At 55.4% G+C, this 16,840-nt stretch overlaps 2 protein-coding genes across 8 annotated transcripts in view; both read right to left on the bottom strand.

Moving 5' to 3' along the window:
• Positions 1 to 183: 183 nt before the first annotated feature.
• MAN2C1 (mannosidase alpha class 2C member 1) lies at positions 184 to 14,709 on the bottom strand. Of its 3 annotated transcripts, XM_086757726.1 has the most exons (26): positions 12,804 to 12,895; positions 12,226 to 12,351; positions 11,479 to 11,602; positions 10,911 to 10,981; positions 10,505 to 10,682; positions 9,832 to 10,021; positions 9,345 to 9,451; positions 9,059 to 9,169; positions 8,579 to 8,671; positions 8,087 to 8,203; positions 7,247 to 7,342; positions 6,816 to 6,961; positions 6,237 to 6,360; positions 5,624 to 5,745; positions 4,742 to 4,827; positions 4,030 to 4,200; positions 3,667 to 3,749; positions 3,408 to 3,502; positions 3,181 to 3,285; positions 2,819 to 2,975; positions 2,330 to 2,473; positions 2,125 to 2,234; positions 1,410 to 1,489; positions 1,147 to 1,292; positions 844 to 947; positions 184 to 762 (listed from the first exon to the last, which is right to left on the bottom strand). In XM_086757726.1, the coding sequence occupies exons 1-26, from the start codon at positions 12,893 to 12,895 to the stop codon at positions 645 to 647; spliced, it is 3,096 nt and encodes a 1,031-aa protein (XP_086613852.1). In that variant the 3' UTR covers positions 184 to 644. The 3 variants fall into 3 exon arrangements, 1 of the variants encoding a protein (XP_086613852.1); XR_015259954.1 differs by lacking the exon at positions 12,804 to 12,895 and adding an exon at positions 14,622 to 14,709 and having other exon boundaries at positions 844 to 1,292; XR_015259955.1 differs by lacking the exons at positions 10,911 to 10,981; positions 11,479 to 11,602; positions 12,226 to 12,351; positions 12,804 to 12,895 and adding an exon at positions 10,773 to 10,895 and having other exon boundaries at positions 844 to 1,292.
• A 334-nt stretch (positions 14,710 to 15,043) lies between these two features.
• The window catches only part of SIN3A (SIN3 transcription regulator family member A), a 35,710-nt gene continuing 33,913 nt past the window's right edge, over positions 15,044 to 16,840 (bottom strand). For all 5 annotated transcript variants that reach the window (XM_086757723.1, XM_086757725.1, XM_086757721.1 and 2 more), the window contains exon 21: positions 15,044 to 16,302. In XM_086757723.1, coding sequence (XP_086613849.1) covers positions 16,072 to 16,302 — 231 coding nt within the window. In that variant the 3' untranslated portion in view covers positions 15,044 to 16,071. The remainder of the gene's footprint in view (positions 16,303 to 16,840) is intronic.

Below are 16,840 nucleotides of genomic sequence, written 5' to 3' on the forward strand. Positions count from 1 at the left end.
AGTCTCTTCCCTGGATGGGAGCAGGCTTCCCCTCCACCTCACCCCCTCCAAAAACAAAGGTAAGCTCTGCCTCCCCAGGCCCAAGAGCAAGATCCTGCTGAGGAAGACACTAGGAGAGCAGCAGCCTGGAAGGAGGCAGATGAGTGCAGTTACTTGGAAATAAGTTAAGGAAACAGGTTGGAGTTTGTTTTCCTGCAATTCTGCTCTTTACTTCTGTTCCCCTTGGGCAAGGGCAGTGCAAGAGGCAGGCGAAGGGCGAGGGAATGACTGTAGTGTGTCTGTAAACTCGCTGTCCTGTTGCAGCTTGTTGCTGCTAGGGGCTGGACAAGATGAAGGCTGAGACACGGGAGCCGCTGTGGAAAGCTGCTGGAACCTGACCCACGCTCCAGCTAGCCAGGAACTCACTTGGGCTCTTGTTCCCAGGTTACGCAGGGGGCAACTGTCCTGCTTTCCTAAAGAACACGGTTGTCCTCCAGCGCTGCTCTCCGATGGCTGGGCAGGGGGTGAGGGGGAGACTCTGCCCTTCCCTGGAACCGCCACCACCTTGCACAGCTCTTGGGACGGGGAAAGAAGCCTCAGGCTGCGATTTGAGCTCATGGCGTTGGTCCAGGTTGCCACAGCATCAGCAAGGGCGACTGATGGGGTCACTGCCTCAAGACCAAGAGGACGGAGAGCACGCGGAAGGGTGTGAAGGACAGCCTCACGCCCCGCTGCTCCAGCGGCAGGCGGCCCCTTGCAGCCGGCTGCTCCAGGAGGTCGCAGCTGGGAAAGAAAGCAGTGGGTGAGACTGAAGCGACCAGTCTCCATTCCCCACGTGCGCCCAGCCCTCCAGCGTGGACTTACAGCATCGCCTCCTTCACAGGAAGGGAGGTCTGGAGCCAGGCGACAACCGTGCTGCCATGCGCCTCGTACAGCCGGGCCACCAGGGCTTCAGGTCTGTCCTCAGCCTTCGGGAGACAGCGCAGATGGAAGTTCAGACAAATGAGACAGCCGCATCCCACCCTACCCCTCGGGGTACAGCCCGACCCAAGCGATCATGGCTGAGCTGCTCTGCCTGCGTGCATGGGTGTTCCTGACCAGCCACAGCGCAGCGCTGATAACGGTGGCTGCAGCACCCACGTCCCAACTTCTGCCCCAGGGACTTGCCTGCTTGATAGCCTCCAGCACAACCGCAGGTGAGCTGACAGAAAAGGCGCTCCAGGCCGGGCACTGGGCAGAGCTGGCGGGGACCGCGTGGAGGGGGAAATTCAAGTTGTAGGCGCACTGGATCACACCGGCATCCTGGAAGGAACCTGCAACGCGAGAACCCCTAGCCAGCCTCTACACAGGCACAGCCGGATGTGCTCACCGCGATCTCCGGAGTGTCCTCCTGAATGTTTCCAGAGGACCCAGCTCTGCCTGTCACTCACCCCAGTGAGGCATCACGGCATAGGTGAACTGGTGGTGTGTCATGTCTGCGGTGGCATCGGGGGACTTGGGCGCTCTCAGGCTAAGGAAACAACAGGTAGGTGAGACTGGTGTCTCGGCAGCACCCTCTGTCAGCCCAAGCCTGACACTGCCCCTCTATCACCCCGTCCAGAGCCAGAGGAGCACTGTGACAAGGTAACTGCCTCCCCTGCTATCTCAGACTGTGCCCTGAGGCAGAAGCCAACATGCTGCTGGTTTCTGGCAACAGCAAATAGACCCTGGACAGGGCGTCTTTAGAAGCTAAAATTGACCTTTGAAGGGTGTTTTCCTATGAAACCTGCGGCTGATGGAGCCAAACTGAAATATGTAGAGTTTCTCTTAGCTTTGTATGCATCCATAAAGTTGCCATTCCTTCCCTCTCCTTAAGCTTCCCCTCCTGGGATAGGTTTTGGCCACCAACAGAAAAATGACTTTGTGCAAGCGTGGATCTGATCTCTCCTGAATTATCCATGAGCATAACTCATAGGAATTACATCTTAGTCGACTGTAATTAAGTCAGCCAAAAGTTCTCAGATGACAGCCAGCCACTTAGACTAATACCAGACTATTTCCTTATTAATTAGGATCATTTAGGACCAGGTGCTGCCTTGACTTCCAAGAGATCTCAGAAGGCAAAGTGACTGCAGCAGCTCCACCCTTGCCCCAGCCCTAACTCACAGCGAGAGGCTGAGGACGTTCCTGTGGGCCGATGCCCCATATTTGCAGTCGTTCAGCAGTGCCACCCCAAAGCCGTGCTCGGAGAGATCCAGCCACTTGTGAGCCCAGACCTGCAAGAGGTACCAAGGGACACAGCCACCACACAGAGCTACCTCCTGGGAGCAAACGCAGCCCTGCCACGGAAGGACCAGACCTTTCCTCTCACCTCGAATCGGGCCCAGTCCCAGGACGTGTTCCAGTGCGTTGGCCGCTGCAGGTGTCCAAACTGGATCTCGTAGGTGGCGTTTGTGCTCCGGACCTGCACAGGGAACTCCACCTTCAGGAACTTGTGAGCCTCCTTCCACTCAACCTAAATGTGGTAGCAGAACATCATCATCATCACAGGGGGCTGACAAGCAGAGGCTGCACTTATCCTTCCCCGGTGCACAGCAGCCAGCTCGCAGCTGGGCCAGACCAAGTACAATAAAACCACAGTGGAATCTGAACACAGATGAACTGGTGGGTTTCTCTTCCACCCTTGTCCCTCAGGACCCCCACTCTTGGGCTGCCTTCCCTTAAGGCAGAGGAGGACAGGCAGGGGGGCTCCAAGGGAGGAAACAGGAGGGGGAATGTAATTCAGATGCGAAATTCAGCTCCCCGGGGCGCTGTCTGCGCAGCACAGATGTCCGTATCGCGCAGCAGCCGCTGGCCAAACCTGGGTCTGGAAGCGGAGGTACGGGCACGCGGCATCCAGGATGATCTCCTGGGTTAAGGTGCTGTTTTCCCCGATCTGCAGAGAGAAGCTTGCGCTTCCCCGCAGACCCCCAGCCAGGGTGATTTCCAGAGGCTTCCGCAGTGCTGTCACTGGCTTCCTAGAGAAAGGGATGAAGGCAGAGCTGGTCCTAGCCTGGAAGATCCAGGTTCTCAAATCCCAGTCCAGCCTCCCACACAGCAGGCACGTACTTCTCTGGAGCGAATGCTGTGTTACAGCTTTTGTGACAGCCAGGACTGCTGAAGGGGGGCAAGAACCATCAGAGCAAAGACAAAAACCAAGTGTTACGTGCACTGTTCCTCTACCTGGTTTCCAGGTGATAATCCATCACGTCCCAGGCATCCCAGTACAGGGGAATATCATCAAAGAGTGCAAACTGGTTGGCATAGCAGCCATCTGGGACCGACTCTCTGAAACAAAGTGGAACAGAGAAACGGTGTAAAGAGCTGGTAGTGGTGAAGGGCTTACAGTGAGAAGACGACCTGAGAGAGGTTTGAGGAGTCTAGTTTCAGGAACCAGGTGAGAAACGCACCTCTCGGAGTCTACCAGCCAAAGTGAGGTCAGGCGCCCCATCGCATCCAGGCAGACGGCAATCACGCCGTTCTCCATGGCAATGGAGCCGTCCTCCTGCGGGGAAAGGACAGAAACGGATTTCACAGACCCACACCTCCAGGAGCTGAGGTGGGTGCAAATGTAGCGTGTGGACTTGCTGCGTGACGGATTCCTTACATTTCTCCCCAGTCAGCCTTTGATGAAGGGTACACCGATCTCAGGACAAGTGATGTGCTTACCTGCTTCCTCACTGCCACAGGCTGAGGGGGCAGCAACGGCTCCCTTACTACAGCGTAGCCCATGCTGGGGACTGTCACCAGAGCTAGAAAGCAAAGAGGTTCTGTTCCAGTATCTGCCTCAAGCCTAACCCTAAGTCACACTGTGCTGCCCTGCTGCTCTCACATCAGACCTACCACCTCCTTTCATACCCTCCTCTTCTTCCTCCATAGTTCAGGGACTACTTGAAGGGGGATCAGCCACGAGGAGTGATTTGACAAGTTAGTAAACCCTCCCCAGGGCAGGGAGAGGCAGAGTATTTCTTTGCTAGGTGTCTCTGTCCCTGTAAGAAATTCTGACACGAGTTACCTCCAAGTCAGACATACCTAATGTCTCTGTTCCAGCTGGCCCAGTCCTGGAGATCACCTCAGTCCGCTCCCAGGGCAAAGTGTTCAACACCAGCATGCCCTCGGCGCTCCCTGCCTTGGGCTGCAGCAGGTCCCCACACAAGGACTGCACAGCTTCCTCCTGCAGCCGAGCGCCAGCCCTGCGGATCTCTGAGCAAACAGAAGGCCTGAGCTGGACCCAGCCAGGCCCTTTCTCACATCTGAGAGAGTTTCTGGCACTCTCGCGCAATGTACAGACACTTTAACTACTGCCAAGCTACAGTTACTAATTATCATTAGTATGAATTGCTGTTATCTATTAGTAAGTAATTAAAGTTTATAATTATTCTTCACTTGGTTATTACAAGATTACAATGAGCTATGCCAGCTCAACTGGAAAACTGTGGAGCTACAATACAGTGAAGCTACTGCAAGTGCCTGTGGGCAGGCAGGAGCAAAATTCAGCTCCCACCGTGGCTGGGGTTTATCCTGGCATGCCAGCAGCAAGCAGATAAGCCAATAACTCAGGTTGTTTTTTAATCTCTTGGCTCCCCTGCTAATTCACTGTCGAGTTAACAGTATCACAGACACATGCCTGCACAGGTTCCACCCACAGCGCCTGGCAGTCCAGGATTGAAACCTCCGCAGCCCTACCAGGCAGGGCCAGTGCGCTCCCATGGGTAAGCGCCCCTGTAGCCAACTCCCTGCTTACCTGTGTAGTACTGCAGGGCATCCTCAACCACGAGCTGGATACAGCTGCCTGGCAAAACATCATGGAACTGGTTGAGCAGCAATAACCTAAACCAGAGAAGAGAAACCAGGTGAGGAAGCAGGGGAGAGTGCTGGATTTGTTCTGGCTTATCAAGCCCTGTTTGCGAGATGGACAGACTTAACTGTTCCTTATCCTCCTGTCAGCAAACACTTAAGAGAAAAGTATTTTTTCCATAGCACCCTTTAAATCCCTTTATGTTGGGACTTGTCAGCTGTCATCTTAGTAAACCACAACCATGGGGAGTAAGAGATATTTTTTTTATCCCTCAGGGAAACCAGAAATATTGTAGCGCAAGTTCAGACAAGTGAAAACTGGCGAGGAATAAGCTTAGGTCGGAAATGAAGCTTCCAGCCCGCAGAGCAGTGAGGGTTTGAGCCATCTTCCACCGAGAGAATAAAACTAAGCACTGAAACGCTTGCCAGGCAGAGACCTCATCAGTTGATGGAAGGGGCTGTCTACACACTGCTGCAGTACTGAATCCGCAAAGGTCCCTACATTCTAACCACGCGCCGCTCTCCCACTCACTCAAGAGGCAGTTCCAATGAAGACAGGCTGTGGTCAGTCACCCTTCTGGCTCTGGGCGAACGGGGCTGGGAGATAAGTGACCATCTCCCACTGACCAGCCCAATAACTGCCCACACCTGTTTGGTCTGACCGGTCCAGGCTAATTTCAGTGCAAGGATTTCTACCCGGACTCAGGCAGGGACAAGGAGCTGTAGGGGATGGGGAGCAGTACCCCAAGAGCAGCCAGCTCTAATATTGACGTCCTTAATTCTCACCACATTCTCCCCCGGTGCCATCAGTGCTCCCGTACACCCTCACCTCCAGAGCCGCTGCAGCTGGCTGGCAGGATACTGGAACGTGCTGCGCCGCGCCAGAGCCAAGGCGCTGAGTACTTCGACATCATGGAGTATTCGCTCGCACTCCCGATTCCCCTTCTTTATCTGGTGTTAAAGCAAAGAGAGAAGAAAGATGCTTGGGAAATTGGTAGCTGGGATCTCTCACACCAGCAGCAAAAGCCCAGCTCCAGTGCAGGAGGTTGGTTATTTGTAGGTGTCATAAGTTTGCCATATTTCTGGCCACGGATCAAATCGAAACTCGCAACACAGGACACAGCTTCCCCTGTCTCTGTTCTGACCTTCCTCCCCTTCTTCTGACTCTTCACCCAAGCTCTGCAGCTATCTGCTAAAGTTAAGGACATGGCAGCTATTGACCAAGGGGGCCCTGCTGTTTCCAGGCTTCCTTCTCAGCCCTTGAAGAAAGTTTGACAATAAGTCTGCCTTTTGGAGTCCTGGCTAAGGTGGCGTTCACTGTTGAGACCTAAAGGGCGCTACCCAAACCCGGGAGCCACCCGATCAGTAGCAAAGAGAACTGGGAATGGCCACCTTCCCCGGGGTGGGGGAGACCGCTGCCCCTGTCCCGTGCGCGCAGTCACCTGGGCCTGGGTGGTGTATGTGCCGTTGTGCAGCTCGAGGAAGAGCTCTCCCACCCAGGTGCACAGCTGCGACGACTCCTTCTCCAGGACAGAAAAGAGCTGGTCGGGAGTGGAGAGCTGAACCCTGCCGGAGAGAAGTGGAAATTGCAATGAGCCAGAGAAGCCTGTGACACAGCTAACGGGGCATCCTGACCAGAAAGGTGACAGAAAGGCCTCAGAAACCCCAACACAATCACACACTGTGTTCTCCCCAACCTCCTCATACCCCTCTCCCACTCTGTGCTGCCTGCCACGGGGACAGGGACATTCCCCAGGCAGGGACAGACTGCTAGGCACCACTGCTGTGCTGGCTGTTCACCTCACAGCTCAGGCAGCAGGGGGGCTCACGAGCAGTCTGACGCCACCTCGTGTGCTTATTTTTACAGCCCTCTGTCTCCCTGACAATCCTTGCTAGCCCTCTGCTTGCCCTCCTTGCTCCCTGCTCTCCTTCGTGCACCCTTTCCTTTCGCACTGCAGAAGGCCAAGCCTGGCTCACACAAGTGCTCCCGCAAGGAATGAGGAAGGGAGCTCTCCTCTCACCTTGGCAGCCCGTCTGTGTCACTCATTCTCTTCATCCTGTCCAGCATCTTCTGCGTGGGGCCCCCTCCTCCATCTCCAAAGCCAAAGAGGAGAGCACTGTGGTTCACACGTCCTTTGTCCTTGTTGTTCTTCACTGTTTTCAGCATCTAGAGGGAATTTTGGACGGCTGCAATCCCAGCTCCCACAGCTCCACACAAGAAAGCCAGGTCAGCCTTTGGGGTGCAAAGCCCAGTCCTACCCCTCTTCCCCAGTCCAAACTGCCAAAATCAGCCATAGTTGCATCTCAGAGGCAGGCAATTGGCTGCCAGGCACCCAAACAGCCTCTGTCCAGCCATGCTGCCAGCTATCCCGCTCCCTTCCCAGGCAGTGCCCTCTCCTAGGAGCCTCAGATCTGGCCCCACTTCACGTGCAGGTCTGGCAACCTCACTCACCTCCTCCACTCGCCCATGCATCCCATAGGAGTCACCAGGAGGGAAATGGGTCAGGACTCGGGAACCATCAATGCCTTCCCAGAAAAAAGTGTGATGCTGGAGGGGAACCAAAGGAAAGCGTGCTGTCTCACGCAGCCTCTCTATCGTACAGTGCCAAAATGCTAAAGCACAGCCCCATTGTTTCCAGGAGTTCCCAAAAAGACATGCCAGTACCAGAAAGATAAATTCACCCTTAGCTTAGTGTTTCAAGGCTCCCAAACTCATCCTCCCACACAAATGTGTGTGTGGAAGGCACACTTCAACCACATCAGCACAGACCTTGTGCACTGGAAGCCCATGCGTCCTTACAAGCCCTGTCAAACACAAAAAGTTCAGCACCTTTGTTCAGCACAGGGGACAGGTACCTCTGAGCCCCCTGAGGATTCAAACTGGGCCTTCACTTTCTCTCCATGGGGTTGCAGGATGAGTACAAGATCAGTGCAAGGAGACAGTTGCACAAGGATGGGGAATGCCACAAGGGCAGGGTACAGCAGAGGAGAGGCTGAGTTTGCTGTCTGCTAGACCTGCACGCAGGTGGTCTGCTTCCAGAAGCAGAAGGAATTTGTACGCCAGGGGCCCAGCTGGCGTACAGCCAGCTAACCACATCCTTTCTCTCCTCTAAAGCCTGACAGGACATGACTACCACCATAAATTGGCCACGTCTTTGAGCTTCTGGAAGAAGAGCCTGTGTCAGCTGAGCTGAAGGACTGGCTCGACCTACAGAACCAACAGGTCCAGCCCTGGAGACAGACTCCAGCAACCACAAGTCCATCCCCTGGAAAGAAGGAAAGCACAGCTCACCGGGAAGGTGTTCACCAGGTTCCAGCTGAGCTTCTGCGTGAGGAACCGCCTGATTCCACAGCCACGCATCAGCTGGGGCAGCTGTGCTGAGTATCCAAACGTGTCCGGCAGCCAGAACTGGGAGCAGAGGTGACAGCAGGAGAGACACACGTGAGTCACACTGGCCACGAATCACAGCCTGAGCTCGCGGAGGGTTTCTTGGCAGTCAGGCTCCGAGCCCTTCTTGCAGAAGGAACTGAAGATGGACAAGGAGCAGTTCTAGGGACCTGCCAGGGACCTCCAGGCCGTATAACCAAGGCATGGGCCTGTGCTAAGGTGAGGATACCTGGAGGATCAGGTATTTACTCCTCGCAGCTTTAGCTGCACAAAGCAGGCCAATGTGAGGCACCTGAACATCCTATCTGGAAGGCAAACCAGAGAGAAACCCTCACGCAGAGCAAGAGGTGGAAGGAGATGGTGTGGAATGAAAGTGTGTTGGAAAAGAGCAAGTACCTCTGAGCAGATCCGGCCAAACTGCTCCTGGAAGAACCGCTGTCCCTGGAGGAACTGCCGCACCATGGACTCCCCGCTGGGCAGGTTCCCATCCTGGGGGGAAGCACAGGGAGTCGATGTGGCAAGCCAGGCACCAGGGAAGGGGAGGTCTTGTGAGAGCCCCCATTCCCACCCACTGTCATCCTGCGGGTGACAGATCACAGGAAGGATCTGAATACAGCTTGGCAGATGGTGAAAGGAGGAACAGAGCTCAGCCAGTCCAAACCAACGCTCCTTTCTCAGGGAAGGAGATAATTTGGGACAGGGATGGTGTTTTTGCTAGGCTAGACACTGCAGACAGCTGCTGTTTTCTGGGCCTGGAGACCATCAGCAACCAAACAGGCTCAGCAAAGGCTCTGCTCTCCCCCTCCAGTGTCAGGACTGGTCCCACAGGGATGGTGCAGGGAGGGTGCGGCGAGCTAGGCTCACCGTGCTTCTCACCATTTCCACCCAGGTGCCTCCGACAGGAATGAACTGCCCCTTCGCCACGAAGTCCCGAATCTGCGCGTAGAGCCCAGGGTACCAGCTCCGCACCCACTCGAACTGCTGCGCCTGCCACAGCACAGAGGTCAACCTCAGCTCCCACCACAGCGCTCCGCACCGACGTCCCTCCTCTCTGCAACTGCACAGGACGCTCCCAGTCACCCGCCTTGTCTCGTTTTGAGTCACGTTGGAGAAGCAACAAGCCACAAGCAGAAAGAGAGCTCCCCAGAGGGAGATCACTCACCTGGGAGCAGGCGAAGGTGAGCTCCGGATTGCGCTCCATCAGACGGACCACCGAGACCCAGCTCCGAGCGCACTTACGGATGGTCTCCTCGTACGGCCACAGCCAGGCTGCAGGGACAAGCACCGCAGTTACGACTCGGCACAAGTTATGACTCGGCCTCCAACTCCTGCTTCTCCTGCTGTCTTTCAATCAGGATTGAAACCCCTTCAGGGACTCGAAATTGAGGGGTGAAGTCCAACAGGTGGAAGACAGCGGTGTGTAATTCATCCCTTGCCATCAGCCCCATCAGCACTCTAAACGGCACAGCTAGCCAGCCACACCTTCCCCTGCCTCGGCGACAGACCAGCTGTACGGCAGCACAGAGCTCCCTTCCCTTCCCTCTGAGCACTGTACCCCATGCCTGGAGCCCCAGGGCAGCCAGCTCTCCCCTTGGGAAGCACGTCCTGGCCTCCAGGTCAGCAGAGAGGGAATGCTGTGCTGCTCTCACCAGAGTCAATGTGGCAGTGACCCACGGCATGGATGGTGTGCTGGCTCTCGCCATTCCTCTGGCTGAAGATCGCCGTGGCCAGGTCACGGGCAGCAGGGAAGGTGGACGGGTCGGTAACGTCACACACGTTGACCATCTGGTTGGCAGTGTACAGTGCCTGGAAACTCCTCTGGTTTTCTTCCCCGAGGAGCTGGGGTTGAGAGTAATAACAGCTTGACTTGGAGCTCAGCACATCCTCTGGCTCAGAGCAGCAATCTGTACCAGCTCAGACACCACCTGCCCCAGGGAGAACCTGCCGCCTCCTTCCAACATCTGACTGCCAGCGGTGCCCGGTAAACACCGTGTCCCTGCTTCACAGACAGAACCTTATGTCTTTGCTCACGTGCCTTCTAAAGTCAGGTTACACAAACGCCCACCCCAGAGGGCTCTGGTCTAACTGATCCTGCCTTGCAGCAGAAAGTGGATGAAAAAAACACCTGCGGCTTCTCTCTGTTCAGTTTTCTCCTAGATTAGACAACATCAATTGTGCTAAAGCAGCAGGAGCAAACATTTGCTCCTCCAGGGCCTTCTGGTGGGAGAAGACAGGTCATGGCATGGTTGAAGGAGGAGATAAAATGAAGTTGTGTAAGGAGATGGAAAGAATGAGAGAAGGGAAGAGAACAAGCTCACAGACCTGGGCCATGTCCAGCAGTATTTCCAGATCCACCAGCAGTTCATAGACATCCCTGTTGAAGATGACCAGCTCAGCCTTGCTCAGGGTGAACCTCCTGTCAGGGTCTGGAGGGGCGATCATACTGCCCTTGCCGGCCCCAAAGAGACCGTTGCAGGCCAGCTCCACGTACAGCGTCAGACTGAAGAGCAAAAGGAAACCATCAGGGAGCACATCACGAACAATCGGCTGGGAAAGTCCATTCCCCTCCCTGTGGCGGGACTGGCCTGACCTGAACACCCGACAGAGCCCCTGAATGCCCAAAACTTCTTGGAGGACCTGGATGCAGATCAGGATGTCTCACCCCGGCCTCTTGGCTTCAAACAGAAGCCCCCAGTGGTGAAGGGCTCTGGCCAGGCTGACCACCTACCTGTGGGGCTCCGTCTCTTCCAGGCTCCTTGTCAGGATGTAGCTGGTCTTCTCGCCTTCCTTAGTCAAACCCTGCAAGGGAAGATGGCACATTTAACTCACGGCTTCAGAGGTCCACGCTGGTGGGCTGGATGGGCAAGACAAGACCCGTGCTGCTGGAGGTAGGGGCCTGTCCCACATGCCGTGGGACAATGCTTCCCACAGGAACAACCGGCACAGAAACTGCTGCTGGCCCAGCAGTAACACAAACTCTGCAGACACCATCACAGAGCGGAGCAGGGCTGCAAAAGGTCACCTAAGCCATTCCAACATCTCAAAGCAGGACTGAAGTTGACACGTGCAACAAGAGTCTGTCGCACTGTCCTTGGCAGCAGTGGAGGTTCACACCTCAGGCCCAATGCTTGCCTATCCTTCTTCCAAGACAGATTTGCTAACGCCTAAGCAAGGGATTTTCAGCTATTACCAGTTTGCAGACAAAAATTTAAACTCCTGATGGGGGGCAACCTCTAGAGATAAGCGCTCTGTATGTAGCAGCGTGCCTGGCACACCTCTGATCCACGCCTTCTTACCTGGACAGGCTGGGCGTCTCGCCACACCATGCCCTCCCCATCGCTCTCCCAGACGAAGTGCACCTCCCGCCCTGCCCAGGCCGAGGGGATGCTCAGCTCCACCTTAAACCAGCACGTCTCCCACCTGGAAGAGAGCAGGCAACAACTTCAGCCCACTGCGAGGCCTTCTCCCAAGGGAAACCACACTTCCTCAGAGCCTCCATGGAAAAAGCAAAGCGGGGGCCGCACACAACCCCGAGGGCAGACTCGTGCCCAGGCTGCAAGGAGGCACGGCAGCCCCAGCGGGCGAGGAGGCTCAGAAGGCAGCCAACAAACCCCGTGGTGCTGGCCCCAACCCGGCCTCTTCTGGGACCCCAGAGAAATAGACAGCAGCAATTTGTCTTTGACCACAGCTAGGAAAAAACCCCAATCTTCTCCCAGCCCTGACAAAGCATACAAATCCCACACAGAAGCAAGCATCAAAGTCACAATCATGACTACAAACACGAGCTCTCAGCAGGAAGGATGGATGAACCTGGCTCTTCACTTTCCTTGGAAACAGACACATCCGGGTCTGTTTCCTCAAGAAATCTCCCTAATGCCTTCTAGGCAGACACCTTCCACCTAAAGCATCAAAGAGGGAAGAGGATTATCATCTCATTTCTTCGCCATTGATAGCTTATGAGGATTCACACCCACTTCAGTAACACTGAAGATGCGAGCTCCAGCCCCACCACGCTCACGGCACCACCAAAACCTGCTACTCACGTGGGCCCAAAGGAGTCTCCCACTTTAGCTGGTCTGAATTCCTGCTGGATGGCCTCATCATAGGGGATGCGCTGAGGGGTCTGGAAGCAGGAAAGCGACGCTGGCGGACAGCGATTCCCAAAGAGCCTGCGGTCAGAGACAGCCGGGACATGGTTAATAAAGCCAGTCCTGCAGGGATCAGCCCGGGGCGGGGGGCATAGGGAGCACCCTCACAGTGTTAACTGAACTACAGCGTAATTTTTGCTAAATTTAATTGAACTTAACTGAACTACAGAATAATAATTTGCCCTGCTGAAGGGGCCTGTTGGAGCTGGCCCTCCAGCAGCGTCCTCCCAAGGGCAGCCTGCCCAAGGAGGGCTGGGGGCGACTGTGCCAGCAGCACCCTGAGGCAGAGCTCCAGCCTAGCCGGCCGGGGTGTATGTGCTTTGTTCACAGGGGCCCCCGTAGCCCTGGCCGGCAGCGATACAGTTCGGGGACGGACACGGGAGCAGGCCCGGGCCCGGCGCGGCCCACCCCGCCTGCTGCCAGCGCCCCGGGGAGGCCCCGGGGAGGTGACGGGGGGTGGCCCCGCCGCCCACCTGCCCCGCAGGTTGCAGTCGGTGAAGTAAGTCTCGGAGAGGAACTTCTCCACCCGCTCCAGCGCCGTCCGCCTGTGCTTCGGGGCGGCCATGATGTCAGGCGCTCTGCGCATGCGCGGCCCCCCACCGCGCCTTCCCCGTGTGCGGCGCATGCGCGCGGGGCGGCGGCCGAGGCCCGCGGGAGGCGGCGGGAGGGCGCGGAGGGTCCGGTCGCGGCAGCGCGGGTTCCAGGCGGCCGCCTCCGGTACAGCCTTCCCGCCCGCCTCGGGGGGCGTGGGACGCTGCGCGGGCCTGAGGGGCCGCCCCCGGGAAAGGCTGCAGCGAGGTGTCCCCGGGGGCGGCCTGGGTCGCTCCTTCCTCCGGCGGGTCCGGACGGGCGCTCCCCAGGAACCACCGTCAGTCTTTTCACGAGTGGGTCTGGAAAGGCGCTCCCGGGGACTCCAGGAGAAAAAAAAATAAACGTCAAATTATTGCCTCCAGCCACTGCGGAATTTTAGTAAATTAATTGCAAACCAGAGGCAGAGACGTGTCTCATCTCCCCGTCCCTCAGCCTAAGCAGTTCTGCACCCACTTTTCGTCCTCCCTACCCCCTTTCTCCCTCAGAAGCAGCCCAAAACTTCACCGTGTATGATCAGGAAGGAAGATTCTGTAACGCAGCGGTTAGCCCTGGTATTTTAATGGAAATACTGCACTACAGTCAAGTTTACAACATCCGCATAGAAATCACATGGATTGTGGGCTGAGGATCACAGTACAGGATACAAAAAAAAAAAAGCCAAGTTTAAATAAAAAGAAGGAAAAACCAGACCTCTGCTATTGTTTGGGCTGGGAGCTGCGCTGGGGTGTCAGAGGGAGGGAGGGCGGCCGCCGAGGGCAGAGGTTTCCCCGCGGTGCATCCCAGGGATCGGCGCCAGCCCCGCTTGCGCTCAGTAACATACGGGCCCAGGCTCCTGCGACAGGACACCCACCAAGCCCCTGCAGCAGCTGTTACTTCCAAGCTGATCAAAAGCCTGAATCACCCAAGATTTTCGCTCCCAGATCACCTTGAGCATACAACAGGAAAAATAAGGGGCAAACAGAGAGCAGGGGAGCGCAGGTGAAACCTTGGAAATGGAAGAGGTCGTGCTAGAGCCCCTTCCAGCCTGGTGACAGCGAAGGAGAACAACCGAGACGGGTAACTTATTGCTGGCAAACTGTGAATTTTCCCTGCTGGGCTCTTCCCTCTCTCCATAGGAGGCTCCCGTTCGAGATCTGCCTGCTGCGCATGGGCTGCCAATGAGCAGTGGCCCCTTGGGGCTGCGCGCTCCCAGCCACGCTGTCCCAGCTGCAGAAGGGCCGGTGAGACACGCGTTCCCCTCTGGACCCGCTTCCCGGGCTCTCCCCAGCTCCCTGCTTGTGGAAGGGAGGGGAGCTCTGGTTCTGGGAGGAGACAACCTGCTGTCTTGGAAAAAAAAAACCAAATCCCTGGGAGAGGTTGAAGCAGCAGCAAAGCCCTGCTTGTGTCTCCCCAGCCAGGGACAACAGAAGGTGTTTTGGGTGCTCAGGACTGGCAGCACGGGCTTGTGCAAGGAAAGCTGCCTCCTTTGAGGAGGAGAGACAGTGCAGTTGTGCCAGTCGTGGCTTACAAACTCCGTGCCAACTTCTTTTTTTTTTTTAAATCAGAATCTTCCCCCGTGTTTTAAATATCTGCCAGCGCTAAACTTCTATACTTAAAAAAAATATATATTCCATCTGTGCATTTCACTAGTGAAATGCACCGAGACCCACCCCACCCCCTCACCCTTCTCTCACACACACGCACCGCATACAAACACTCACGCAGAGCAGCTCTGTCAAACACTGGTTTGGTACTTCAGAGGATGTTTTCTCCAATACCGAGAGGGGAAAAATACATCAGCACCAGCAACCCCAGGTAAGTAGCTCAGCAACACTTCCCAAAAGCGACAGTACTTGGAGCTGGAAGACTAGGTGGATAAAAATTATCCACCAGGAAAAAAAAAATAATAAAAAATTAAAAATTATATACTGTATATTTATATATCTTAACAGACTGCTTATACCTTGGTTGTGTTGACCACAAAACACATACGCTGCCTCTGCTTTTTCCTCTCAGATTGCGAAGCCAACCATACAAACCGGTCGGATGCACCCCCTCCCCTTCGCCACCCCGCCAACTGCATGCTGCACGGTGCCTTCCAGACCAGGAACAGGGCTGTGGGTGAGCGAGTGTCTTTCTCCAGTTAAGAACAAAGACATTATTTTTATTTACAAAAAAAGGAGAAAAAAGTTTCCACACAAAAGCACTACAATGATAACTCCCTTTGGTAAAAAGTGTAATAAATGTCTCCAGCGGTCTGTCTGTCGGTACTAATTCTCGAGCCACCTGGTACTATGGTACACAAGAAGCTAGTACAGTTATGCTAGCACATCAAGCATACTTCCTTTAATAAAAAAACCACAAAACAAAACAAAACAAAAAAAAACCAAAAAAAAAATTGACAATTTGTACATTTATTTACAAAAAAGGATGGGAACATGTTAAAATCGTGTTGTTCTCTGTTGTGTGTGTGTACGTACATGTGTGTGAAAAGCTGGTGCATGGCACTAGGAGAGACTAGTAAACAAGCAGGTACAAAAAAAAAAAAAAAAGAAAAAAAACAAAAAACCCAAAATAAAACAGTTCCACTGGCACTAGAAAGGACAGACCGATCTGCACGGGGTGAGTCCAGCCTGGGAGGGAGGAGAGGGAGGCGAGAGGAACCCAGGGTCTGCTCTGTGAGGTGGTGTGGGGCTGCCCCACAGCCCCGCGCAGGAGCCCGGCCGCTGGCGACAGCCTCAAGGGAGGAGAATCCGGTCGCAACAGGCACCTGGGGATTTCAGGACATCCAAGCGGTCCGGTCGTGGAGAGCCTCTGGTTCTCCTCCCTCGCCGTTCAGGGCCTGCAGGCAGTCAAAGCCTCAACGCTGCTGGTGTGTACAAGCTCGTTGTGTTTCTCTGGGATGGCTCAGTTCAGAGAAGGGTCCTTCCCGCCCTCCGGGGACGCGTGCCGAAGTCAAAGGGCCGGGGGGGCCCCGCAGTCCCAGCGGACGCCGGTGGAGATCCGCGTCCCTACGGGGAATCCCGCTGGTGACAGGTTGTACCAGCCACGCACTAGTCAAGTGGCCATGTTACGGAGATACACAGTGAGGGGAGAAAGGCATCTTCCTCCTTTCCTTGATGCGCGCACACACACACATCTCCCGGGCTCTTCCCTCGCCCCGGGGGAGTTTTACGGTGTCTTGAATATCGTGCCGTATTTGACGCGGTACTTGTTAATGCTCACAAAGTGCAGGGTCTCTGTGTCACAGGTGGTGGTGCAGGGCACCAAGCCCTCCAACCCTTCGCCCATTAGCCACTTGTTTGTCTCGGCCGCCATTTCGCGGGGCACGTGCTCCTTGGTCCATTTGTCCACCCAGGCCTGGAACCGCTGGTGCAGCCGCTTGCTCACTCTTTCATGCGACTACAGAAATAGGAAGAGGTGTTAGAAAAAGGTGGCTTTGCCCCCCAGACTGCAGCGTTACTCAAAGCTCGGCTGCCGGTCAACACAACTGAGGGGATCAGCAGCCAGAGGGAATTTGTAATGCACACACCGGCCCTTGCTAACGACAGAGGAAAAGCTCCAATGAAGGCCCCTGGGTCTCCTCTCCAAGGCAATTACAGTGGCAAAATGAACTCAGGAATACCAGGAGATTTTGCTGAGGTTGTTCAGCCTGGAGAAGAGAAAGCTCCAGGGAGAACATCCTGTACCTGAAGGGCGGCTTTATAAGAAAGACGGGGAGAAACTTTTTAGTGGGGTCTGTTGCGATAGGACAAGGGGTAATGGTTTTAAAATAGAGGGAGGCAGGTTCAGACTTGATATAAGAAAAAAATGTTTTCCACTGAGTGTGGTGGAACACTGGCTCAGGTTGCCCAGAGAGGTGGTGGAAGCCCCATCCCTGGAAACATTCCAGGCCAGGTGGGACGGGGCTCTGAGCAACCTGATCCGGTTGGAGATGTCC

Source organism: Chlamydotis macqueenii, chromosome 12 (genome assembly GCF_036417535.1).
Source record: "Chlamydotis macqueenii isolate bChlMac1 chromosome 12, bChlMac1.mat, whole genome shotgun sequence".
Taxonomy (NCBI): Eukaryota; Metazoa; Chordata; class Aves; order Otidiformes; family Otididae; genus Chlamydotis; species Chlamydotis macqueenii.

What these genes read in the sequence shown, in the direction of transcription:
- MAN2C1 (XM_086757726.1), bottom strand. Translation starts at nt 12,895, where the DNA reads ATGGCCGCCCCGAAGCACAGGCGGACGGCGCTGGAGCGGGTGGAGAAG. An exon ending in CTGTGGCAGTGAGGAAGCAG is followed by an intron (nt 3,503 to 3,666) that starts GTAAGCACATCA and finishes CTTTCCCCGCAG; the next exon opens with GAGGACGGCTCCATTGCCAT. An exon ending in TGCCGTGATGCCTCACTGGG is followed by an intron (nt 1,293 to 1,409) that starts GTGAGTGACAGG and finishes CTCGCGTTGCAG; the next exon opens with GTTCCTTCCAGGATGCCGGT.